The 12057-nt window shown below is 40.3% G+C and overlaps 1 protein-coding gene across 4 annotated transcripts in view; it reads left to right on the forward strand.

Annotated features, from left to right (window-relative positions):
- Positions 1 to 12057, forward strand: part of ZMYND11 (zinc finger MYND-type containing 11) — a 99503-nt gene extending 87446 nt beyond the window's left edge. For all 4 annotated transcript variants that reach the window (XM_015853065.2, XM_015853064.2, XM_015853067.2 and 1 more), the window contains 5 exons: positions 1028 to 1235; positions 3010 to 3078; positions 4188 to 4460; positions 5282 to 5467; positions 9586 to 12057. In XM_015853065.2, the coding sequence (XP_015708551.1) occupies positions 1028 to 1235; positions 3010 to 3078; positions 4188 to 4460; positions 5282 to 5467; positions 9586 to 9708 (859 nt within the window). In that variant the 3' untranslated portion in view covers positions 9709 to 12057. The remainder of the gene's footprint in view (positions 1 to 1027; positions 1236 to 3009; positions 3079 to 4187; positions 4461 to 5281; positions 5468 to 9585) is intronic.

Consider the following 12057-nt stretch of genomic DNA (forward strand, 5'->3'; position numbering starts at 1 on the left):
TATTTTAATTAAAGAAAGCAAACGAACTTCTGTGCAGATAACTGTTTTTTCAAAGCAGTAACAATCTACAAATCCAGTCCCAAGTACAAATTGGACAGAAATGCTCTCGTACTACCAGCAGTACCAACTTAGTGCGCTGTCCTCTTCTGAGCATTCACACCGTGTGCTTTTCTGGTTTGGTTTTAGCAACATAATACACATGCCAAGTATTTCTGTCTCACTGCTGGAACATTGACCGAATTCCTGTTGTGAGCTGGTTGGCGGTTTGAGAGAATAACTCTTTACATTGGAAACTTCACAACTTCTGACTTCCAAATCCACTTGTTTGTTCAGCATTTGGGAAGGGTATTGTAGGGTGGCTACAGTGGATGTACTGATGTTTTTTCCTGCTTAATTTATGTGCCTATATGTGAGCAGAGGAATATAAATGTTTGTAAATTAACACATTGTTTTTGGGAAAGTGTATCTTTTGGAGCATCCCAAAAGGTCTAGAGGTTTCAGTAGCAGTGTTCTATGGAACTGTTTGTTTTAATTGCTTTTGATCTAACTTAAACGTGCTTTAATTTGTTGCATGAAATACCAAGATTTCCTGCAGTACTTTTGGAACCATATCACTGGTATGAATTCAGTCGAAAAGAGCATGACAGCCTCTGTATGAGTTCAGTCCTGATAGACAGGAGCCCAGGCCACAAAGTATCTATATTCAAAGTGAATTTGGTACACACCTTGCTGATTTTAGGAGATGTCAAGGGCTAAACTGAATTAGCAAATGAATCTTCATTAAAGATATTTCCGCATCTCATCAAAAGCAAAAGAGACTTTCAGCATGCACAGCTAATAAGTGCTTATAATAACATTAATGTCTAATTTGTCACATCTTTCAAATGTGTTAAGCATAGGAAGATTCTAAATAAATAGGAATTGTCAGCTCTTGGTCACTCTGAAAAGCTGCTTTAGAAGTCTGTTTTTTAAGTCAAGATCTCTTATCCCTGTTTTGTGTTTCTCAACCTCTATGTGTATTCAATAGGGCCTGGATCCCCTCTGAAAACATCCAGGATATCACAGTTAACATCCATCGGCTGCACGTGAAACGCAGCATGGGGTGGAAGAAGGCCTGTGATGAGCTGGAACTGCACCAGCGATTTCTTCGTGAGGGGAGATTCTGGAAATCAAAGAATGAGGATAAAGGGGAAGAGGAGGCAGAGTCAAGTATCTCCTCCACCAGCAATGAGCAGGTGAGTACCACCACAATGTTAGCATCCAGAGACATTTATTATAGGGTGGGGTACAAACATACCTTTGATTAATGTACTTTTGAGTTAGCCTTGTGCTCTGTCTGCAGTTTTATGGTGACTGTAGGAGGATTCAAAGACTTATTTTCCCCACATTTTGTAGCTTAGTGTTAGCAAGAATATAAATTATTTCTCTTCCCCTTTTTCTTGGATGACGTCTGAGAAGTTTCAGAATGTTTGTCATCTACAGCACCTGGATGAGAACAGTCCAAGATTTTTAAAGTTAAGTGGACATGTTCAAGTTAAATATCATGGATGGCAGCACTGCCTTCCTGAACTCTCATCAAGCTGAACTCTCATCCCTGTATCTGTTCAGCCTTTTCACAGCTGGAGCGCATTCACTCTGGACTGTATTCGGGGTTACCAATTCCTGACACCAACCTTGACTCTATTAGAAAGTCCAAGTAAAGTTAGGTGCAAACACTGAACATCAGGAGCATGTGACCAGCAACTAATTAAAGTAATTCCAAAATAATTCTGCAAAACAAGAAAAATTACACTGCTTTAACAAATCTGAGGGACAGGATAGAAACCTTTGCACTGGAAATTCCCTTATCAAACACTCCAAGGGAGTGTTATATATTTGCAATCCCTGACTTGGCAGGAAGTTTTTCATAGCTTGCAGGATGCCGCACCGCATTTTGGCAGCCTCTTCCCTGGCATCATCTTCTTTCCTCATTTGAAACCACCAACCTCTCTCTGAATCTGTATTTTAAAAGATGGGTGTGTTTTGACCCTCTTCTCCACCCTGTAGTTGAACAGGTCTGTCATCTGATTTGTGGCTGTAAACATATGGCTCAATAGAACTGGATATTGCTTTATGGGGATGTGTCTTACCAAAGATGTTTACTTTTTTGCTTGGTTTACCTAACTGAGCCTTTGTAGCCCCTTTTATTTAATGTGATATGGCTGTATATACAGTCATGCAACAGCATAGAATGAAACAAGAAAACAGTCACAAAAATGATGACAGGTAACAGTTTCCCCAGTTTTTCAGGTACTGAAGTGTCTATTTGCATATTTTCTATCCCATCTCACTTGTTCATCCCTCACTTATTTAATGCTTGTACCTCCTTCACTGGTTTCCAAACAGAGGAACATAAGAATCAAACTCAGAGCTCTGAAGTAATCTGCAATATTCTTGCATTGATGCTAGATAGTACTGGATGCTTCAAAGACTTCACTGTAAGATGATACACCATTCACTTAGATCTTAATTCTTTATTTGCTAGAGACTGGGATTTTTCAGGCACAATATACTGATAACCCTTCATGTATACAATAATTATCCATTAAAGCAAGTCTCAATAATCTTACTGCTTTTCTTTATGCTTGTTTTCTTTATGAAAGTTGTTGCTTTCTGGCTTCATCAAGATCCGCAACCTAATTATGAGTTGCTGATATCAGAATATTCCAGAAAACAAGCATTTGAATGTGAAATGAAGCAAAGAATGATTAAAGATATTTTAGAAAATACATACTGAATTTTAGAACGTTTGTGAGTTTTGTTCCTTTATCAGGCTGTAGTTGTCACTGATAATAGAGCAAGTTTACTGTGTGTGCTTGTTATTTAAGAACCATGCTCAACTTTCTGTTTGCTAAATTAAGTAATTGCAAATAAACACCAAGAAGACACACATCATTCGTGTTACAATGAATGCTACTCATATGAACTGTTGCTTGGAATGATTCAGTGTTCTTTTCATACTGTTCACAGCTGAAGGTTACTCAGGAACCAAGAGCAAAGAAAGGACGACGTAACCAGAGTATGGAACTTAAGAAAGAAGTGAGTAACCTCAATTCCATGTTTGCAGAGATAGCAACGTACAAAAAGTCTGAAGTTCTCTAAGGTGCACCTTTGGATTCTTTCACTTTTTACTGATTTCGTAATATTAATCATAGAAGTTCCAGCCCTGTAGCTTTGCTCTCCTTGCTAACAAACATAGTCGTATGGGCCAGATTCAAGCCACTGGTGTCATTATGGTGATATTCTGTATCATGAATAAATCCAGTGTCAGTCTACATTATTTTTATAGAGCCAATTCTACTAGCTAAGTAAATCTACAGCAAAAACAATTCAGAAGTATTTTGCAAGATCAATAGTATTAAGTTTGTAAAACACCATAACCAGACTTGTCCATGGAACTTCCTTTCTTATCTATCCACCTCACAAACTGAATGAAGTTGAGGAAACATTAACCCGTGGTCATGGAACTAGAGAACTGTATTATTATCCTTGTACACAAGGGGGCAGTTGCGTAGGCAATCATAAATCTAGCATTAGTCCCAATTCAGTACAGTACATTACAGAAACTATGATTTCTTCCCTGATAATTGTGTAATTACAGAAACCTTCTGTGGTCATCCAAGTTCTATAATATTGGAGTCAAGACTTAGATGCTCATTAGTCTTTCATCTTCAAAGCGCCTTTGAAGTACTAATCAATCCTTGCAGCAGTCCTATGAAATAAATGGAATATTGCAGTCTCCAGCAGAGTCTGTTGCACCCTGGGTTTGCCAAAGAAGTTGAGGCACTGTGGCCACACTGTCTCTTGAGGAAGAATGGCAGGGGGAAAAGCCTGCAGTAACCCTTCACTGGTGCCACTGGGCCTTCAGTGATCTGGTGTGGTACTTTTGGGGAGATGGTACTTTTTGTTGAGGTCGATGGTACTTTTAGGGAAGTGAGGGTGGTGAATGTGGCTTCCTTCAGGAGAGCTCCTAGCTGAGGTCAGAAAAGCCTCCCCAGAAAGCCCATCTGCCCAGTGTCAGCAAACACCTTTCATGTTAGTTGTGCTGCTGTTAGTGAGATAGATAAGATTTTTTTCTCCAGGGAGATTTGAGAGTTAACTTGTTCTGTTTTGATACCTGGATTTGCAAGTTTGTTCTTTCTTTGTAGGAGCCGGAACCTGAAACTGAAGCAGTAAGTTCAAGCCAGGAAATTCCCACAATGCCTCAGCCCATTGAGAAAGTTTCAGTCTCAACACAGACCAAGAAGTTAAGTGCCTCTTCTCCGAAAATGCTGCACCGGAGCACCCAGACCAATAATGATGGAGTGTGTCAGAACATGTGCCATGACAAATACACCAAAATCTTTAACGATTTCAAGGACAGGATGAAAGCTGATCACAAAAGAGAAACTGAGAGAGTTGTGCGAGAGGCAGTGGAAAAGGTAACACTTGTCAAACACCACCTACACCTTGGTTTGAGGAGAGGAGGAGAGGGATTCGGATTTTTTTTCTACATTCTTTTCTACTTTAGTAACATCCACCCATTAGAAAGTTGGTAAAAAACCTTTTTCAAAGAGACCACATAAGAATAGTCTTCAATATTGCTTTTCTGACTACTTCTTTACCAACCAGCCTTGGTTTCAGTAGAAAGCTCTTGCTGTTTTTGATTCTAGTCCAGTAAAATCAGTTTGTGATCCAAAAGTGAAACTGATTGTTCATTCATGATTATCCATTTCCAAAGCTTTTCTTTGTCTGCATTGTCAAGGGTGTTTGTAAACAATGTCATTGTTTAAATGCTATTCATAAACAGTTCTTCTCCTGACAAACCTCTGACCTAAACATTAAAGAGGTTGGCTGAAATTTGTTTCAGTTTTCTTGTCTAACAGTAACATTTACAAATTTGTTATCTAAGTTTGAGCTGGTCACTTTTGGCTGGAGGAAACAGGACAAATCAGAGGATGGTTCATCTGACCTCACTTAAGTATCTGTCTCAAGAAAACAATGAATTTACCCCGGGAGGAAGGACTGTGGAATGAACGTAGAGAGTTTAGGCGTTAATCTTGTAGGGCTAAGACAACACACCTCTAGCTATTCATACAAGGGCAGAGGAATTCCTCTGACAATGAATAACAAAATGGTACCTCTGATTGAACTTAGAGATGTTACACTTTGTACTTTCCTTCATGCTCTTACTGTGGAGTTATATGAACATATCGGTTTAGAAAAGACTGACTTACTTTGCTGACTTACTTTCTTATGGCAGCTGCGTACAGAGATGGAAGAAGAGAAGAGGCAGGCTGTCAATAAAGCCGTGGCCAATGCACAAGGAGAGATGGACAGAAAATGTAAGCAAGTAAAGGAGAAATGTAAAGAAGAATTTTTAGAAGAAATTAAGAAGTTAGCAGGCCAGCACAAGCAGCTGATTTCCCAGACCAAGAAGAAGCAGTGGGTAAGTCCCAAAAATTTACTAGCAGACAATCACTGGTAATGTATAATGCAGCCTGCAGGCCAGTTGTAGGCATTCTCTTCCTTACTTCTACCTGTGTTGCTTTTTCACTTCTCTCATCTTCAAGGTTTGAGCTTCTGGATTTCCTTCACCCCCACATTTGAACTCCAGATTCTGGTTTCTTTCCATCTTATTTAGGTACTGTTAACAGAACCATCTTCCATAGCCCAGCCAGATGTTGCTAAATATTGCTGAACAATGTGTAGTTGTACTTCATATCGAACAAATTTTGCGTTATGCTCCCACTCCTTTGATCTCAAGGCCTGTATGCATTTGGAGTTCCCTTCTAGAAATCTTTGTTTTGATGTCATTTTGGCCTTTTCCTCCCAAAGCTTTTTCTGCAGCTGTTTTATGTTCTTGTGTATTTAAGACATGCTTTCTCAAATATATTTCCCTCCCTTTTTTTCCCACTCACATACCTTGGAGCTCTGATTTTGCCAGCTGTGGCAGAGCAATGTTGCCACAAGATGGCACAACGCTCTGAGCGAGGGACGGCCACCGCTACCCGGCACTGCACCCACGTTCCTTCCTCTGCAGAGGGCTGTGTTTGTCTGGGCTCAGCCTCGTTAGCCTTGATGGATGAAACGGTGGGCCCTGCGGGGACAGCTGTGTTCTGCAGGGGGCTGAAGGAGATATTAAAGCGAGACAATAGATTGATGCCTGTAACAGCTGCAAGTTTGGGGTTTTCTTTTTACAGAGAATTCCTTTTAAGCTCTTGCAGCGTTTTCATTTTGATTCCTGGTAGAGATGTACTGTAGGTGTGACGATGCTGCAGCGCTTGGTTCTCCATCAGTGAGCAAATCTCTCCCTGTGTACCTCTCTCTGCAGACCCAAGAAGTTATTTAGGTCTCAGACTCGATCAAGTTGCTGCCTGTAATGAGTCACCAGCCCCTGGTGCCTGCATGCTTTTGCTTGTGGCACTTGAAAGGGAAACTGAGTTGGCTTTTCCCACCATAAAACTGTGTCAAATTAGCTCTGTTCTGTGGGACCTTACAAGCGCACATGTGAACCATTGCCACCACTCAGCTGATAAGCTGTAATTCAGTCACAGTAACTGGATTGTGAGTCTGGGCTTTTAGCTGGAGCTGGTTTGGATTGTTTCTTTTTGATGGTAGAATTTATGGAAGACACTCCTGAGGTTTCTATTTGTCTGTTCCAATGTGTCTCTACACTGTCCTTTAGCCTCATCAGAGTGCCATGGCACCACATCTCTGCATCTTAGGATCATGTGCTTAATGCCTCTTTCCAAGCAAGACAATTAAAGATATAAAGAGCATTTGACAGCTTCACCTTCTCCTGTGGGCCCAGAGCTGTCAGTCACCACCTTAAATGAATGCATCGTGCAGGCAGCTGGTTTTCATGTGCTGGGAGGGAGGGGAAGGATAAACACCTTTGCATTCAGGCTGATGGATCTGCCTGCCAACACGCAGCCTCAGGCAGCTGGAGCTGGTCCAATTACACAACTCCCCAGTGATTTTTCTTTCTGTGGCACTAATGACAGTCCCTGGTGTGTAGTACCACTGTTGTATGCTGCTATTATAATAATGATGCCTCCTTACTAAAATCTCATGTAATTAACACATACTAAATGAGTTTTGGTGGCTTTGCTTTTTAATTAGAACCAGAGGCCTCTGGTTTTGCGTAATGCAGATGTCTGGGTTTGGGAATGCAGCTGTTACTATTCATACTGTACTTGTATTTTTCCTAGATTTAGAAAATAGTGTGGTCAGAATGAAGTGATTGCTTTGCTGGTGCTTGACAGGCACACGAGCAGACATGCTGCCCCACACCTTCATAAAGAACCACATTCTGTGTTGCTCACTGTCCCCTTGGCTTAGCCAGATTTCCATTCATACCTTCAAAAAAAGCAGAATCAATACAGATACCTCAAGTGAACAGCAGATGAAAGGAAGAAATGGAAAGGCAGAGAGCCATGAGTTGATGCAGTGTGATGACCTACAGAACTCAGGCCACGGTGCCACAGTTGTTTTGTTCCTTTTTTATTTTCTTCTGGTTATTTCATTTGCATATAAGCATCATTTAAAGTGGTGTATAGTTCATCTTTAACCTCTGACTCTCTCAGCAATGCTTACCTGTATATTTATTCTAACTTGCAGCAGGTTGTTTTTAAGTGACTATGTTTGTCTGTGATGAGTACAATCAAAACCCCAAATGATTAATAGTGTTTAAGAAGTGGAAAATACAAAGGAAAGGAGGCCTGAGGCCAGCTGGCATTTTGCCTTCTCTGCCACATGTGCTGGTACCAGCTTAGATGACACTTTATTTCCCTTTTGTAAGGGGAGATTTACATCCCACACTTATGGCCAACATATGTAAAGGGAGCTGCAGTGTCTGCAAACTGGTTGTCCTCTCCTGTCTTAGCGTTTTTGATCTCTCCAAGTGAGCAGATGTGAAGCTTGGGGCTGAGGCCTGTGCTGAATGCAATGGGGAGACACAGCTGTTCCCTGCACGTTCCAGCAGATGATTCTAATGGCTCCCATAGGTTCATGGGGAGCCAGCAACTTGAAAAGCCACGAAAGCAGGCCTTGAGAGAATGCTCCTTTGCAGATTTTTCTACAAATAAACTTCCCTGGAGCTAATATACAAATAGAAAATGGAGTGGAGAAGTCACCTTCTCATGCAGCTGCAGCAGTCCCTTTACTGGTGATATAAATAAATAGATAGTGGTTTAGTTGATGTGAAAGGCAACTTTTGTGCAACAATAGGAGTGTGTAAAGTTGTTGCATTTTTATTTTGTTTTAAAACAATTGGGTTTTATTTCCTTTGTGGTTCTCTCGCTTCATTAACAGTGCTGTAGTTAGACAGTACGCTGAGAGCACAGCGTGTGTTACTCTGTGGTTTGAGAGCAATCTGCACATTTCCCCCTCTGGTCCCCATCATACAAGAGGTGTTCCAGGCTGAATTCTTACAGATATTCTCTGATTTTGAGTATGACAAATTCAGAAAGACAAGAAGACAAAGGGCAGGATCATGGAACCACTGGTTATTCTCCAGGCTTTCTCTGGTTTCAGAAAGGCATGAAGCTAAAGGCACTGTCTTGCAGTAGCGCTGTTGTAGCAGGAGGTCTTGTCACCATTTGCTGCACTCTGGCAATCAACAGACATCCCAGTGATGGCAGCCTTCTTGCAGGCCTACACCAAATGGTCTTTGACAAACCATGATGTAGGGAATTATTCTTTTCTCCAGTAATGTTCTTGTTGTGCCTTTGGGGATTTCTAATACTTAAAGGGAGAGAATAAGCTGGAGGGGAATCGACTTTTTCATAGAATCATAGGTTGAAAAGGTCCACAGTGATCATCTGGTTTCAACCCCCCTGCAGTTGAAAGGGTCACCCACCACCAGACCAGGCTGCCCAGAGCCACATCCAGCCTGGCCTTGAATGCCTCCAGGGATGAGGCATCCACAGCCTCCTTGGGCAACGTTTTCTAGTGTGTCACCATCCTCTGTGTGAAAAACGTCCTCCTAATATCTATCCTAAACCTCCCCTGTCTCAGTTTAAAACCATGGGTAGATAGTGATAGGAGCTGGGGAATTGTTTTAAACTAAAAGAGGGGAGATTTAGGTTAAGTATTGGGGACATTTTTCACTGGGAGGGTGGTGAAGCGCTGGCACAGGTTTCCCAGAGAAGCTGTATATGACCTATCCTTGGAGGCATGAAGGCCAGGCTGGATGGGACCCTGCTTATGGCAGGGGGTTGAACTATATGATCTCTGAGGTCCCTTCAACCCAACCCAAGCCGTTTTGTGATTCTGTGATTGATTACTCTTAGCCCAAGAGAATCTCCCCCAGCAGCTCCTAGATGGGTTGGGCTTGTAACAAGACCTCAGGAAGGCAGATCTTCATGTTTGGACAGCATGCGTTCACGCCAGGATTATTAATTTTTGTCATAGCTTTTAGGATGCAGATCAGGATGCCATGATACCAATGTAGAGTAAAAGGTATCGTGTGGCTGAAAACTCCTATGAGCAGGTGAGAACGCTTCTGGGCAGTGAGGATGGATCCTGCGAGGGCTGTAATCTTGTCTCGTTTGTTCTCTCCAGTGCTACAACTGTGAAGAGGAGGCCATGTACCACTGCTGCTGGAACACTTCCTACTGCTCCATCAAGTGTCAGCAGGAGCACTGGCATGCTGAACACAAACGTACCTGCCGCAGGAAAAGATGAAAGAGCTGTTCCTCCGCGAGAACATCACCCCGATGATTGCTATTCTCAGACACAGCGGTTTTTGTTTCCAAGAAGCCAAAATTGTTTAGAATTTGCTTCCCATTTTGCACCAGCCTTTAAACACTTTTCGTAAAAGAAATTTTGCACAGTAATTTCAATCTTCTGTTCAGTGCTCCTCCAAAATTTTGCCAGCGGAATGAATTGAACATCTCTGGGAGCAGGTTACTTTAACTAATTTTAAACTAGAGGATTTGTTGCATTTTCAGCAAATTTTAAAGCATTTTTAGGTTTTACAGAGATTTTAACCTTTAAAAACAGCAGATCTAGAAACAAACCATGCGAGTTGAACAAAAGGAACATGTAAAAACTAGATCTGAGTGTAAGAACTTTAGAACTGTTTCAGCAAAACGAAGCATACTACCTTGATGTAACATTTATTTCTTAACCTTGTTGAGCTGGTTTTGTTCAGCTTAATTTTACTGTTTAAAGGCATTATCTATTGGTTATACCAGTGGGTACATGATTGAATTTAGGGAACAGGGTTGACACAGCAGGTGCTACTCCTGCGTATTTTTTCTTAAATATTTCCCAACTGTGTTTTATTTTCATTATTTCTTTTCAATATATAACTTTTATAACAAAATATTAGCTTTGATCTTGTAGTTGAAAATCACAGGGAACTGGGGTAATCTTTTACTGAGCTGGATCTTAGAGAAAAATGAATATTTAAATTTTGAAGTTTGCACATTTCATCTTTGTCCTGACATGAGTGCTTGTAACAAGAATAAGGAAAGCCAAAAAAAAATAAAACAAAACCCAATCGACAGCAACGACAACAACAAAAAACCAACTACCTTTATTCATATGTGGGATTATGAGGCTTACAAATTTTGTTAGCGTGCCCCCCCCCTCAGCCTCCCCAATCCAATGTCATCATCTGACTGCCTATGGTCTGGTGTCACCTGGTCCATTGTAACTCGATATGGAAAGGAGAAAAAGCACTTAACGTTTCACAGAAGCCGTTATGTTTGTAGTAATGGGTCATTGCCTAATAATGAGCTCCATCACTGTATTCAGAATGAAGAATAATGCATGTTAATTTTTCTTGTATTAAAGATGCCGTGATTTGTAAAAAGTCTGTATTTTGCGGAATGTCTGGATTAAGAAGCATTACCAATAGGAATGGATCGATAGTTGAAAAAAATGATTTTTCTTTTTTTTGTTTGTTTTATATATAGATATATGAATTGCATCCATGTTCAGAGACAAGTTTTTAAATAGATGTAAAGCTTACTTAAACAGCTTTTCTTTTTGAGCGTCTCCGCATTTTAGTTTCTTCTTTCCAAGGCTGGTCTTAGACCAAGTTGGACGCCCATTAACCATCCCGCTATTATTTTCTTTTTTGAGGAGTTAGAGGAATAATTTGTAAATATTTATTTAGATCTTTGATATTTATTGAAAGCAATTACATGATGGAACGATGGAAGCTGAGGAATCAGGAGGGAAGCCTTTTAAAAAAGTTTTCTCTAGGATTTGTCAGGGTCATTGTAAAGGTGAAAACAACAACTAAGACTTCTGTGAACTGCCATTGGAATCCTGATCTTTTTTTTACTGACAGCGGTGATAGAAGTTAATTGACTTGATACTGCCAAACAGCACCCAACACCTTGTGGAAGTTGAGCGGTTAGCGGATGGGAGGACATAATAGTACGTAGATGGTAACTTGTATTACCACAGCTACATTATTGCCTGATTAATGTGTAATTAACTTTTGTCGCCTCTGTGTTGTGACTGTAAGACACTTCACAACTAAAAATCAATCCTGTTCGATTACTTTACGAGTTCCAAAACTTCGATCCACCCCTATGAAAGCAAGTTATTGTGGAAATATTTTTTGGTGTAAAATCATTCCAGAATATGTAATATTTAACTGATAGCTGCATGAAAGTAAGATTCGTGTTACTTTGGCTTTTTTGTCTCTGTTGACACGGTTGCACATTTCCAAGTTACTACAGCGTGAAAACTGTGTGTTTTAAAGAAAAAAAAAAAAAAAAAAAAAAAAAAAAAAAAAAAGATTGTGGCCTGGTTTTGTATCAGTTTTAGGTAAAATTACAATTGATTGTTTTAGGAATCATGATTTAAAATTAATTTTTTTTTTTTCTGCAAATCATAAAGCTATATTAAAGTGTTGAGCTTAGCCACTATGCACATTGTAATTATTCATTGTGGCTGTCCAGTTTATGATGCATTCTGGCATTTTGTAAGCTGCTCTGACTAGCAATATATAGAGTCATTTAATGTGTTAACATTGGGTAATAAATGTATTTAAAAAAAAATAATGAAAAAGCA

This window comes from Coturnix japonica, chromosome 2, assembly GCF_001577835.2.
Source record: "Coturnix japonica isolate 7356 chromosome 2, Coturnix japonica 2.1, whole genome shotgun sequence".
NCBI classification, from domain to species: Eukaryota; Metazoa; Chordata; class Aves; order Galliformes; family Phasianidae; genus Coturnix; species Coturnix japonica.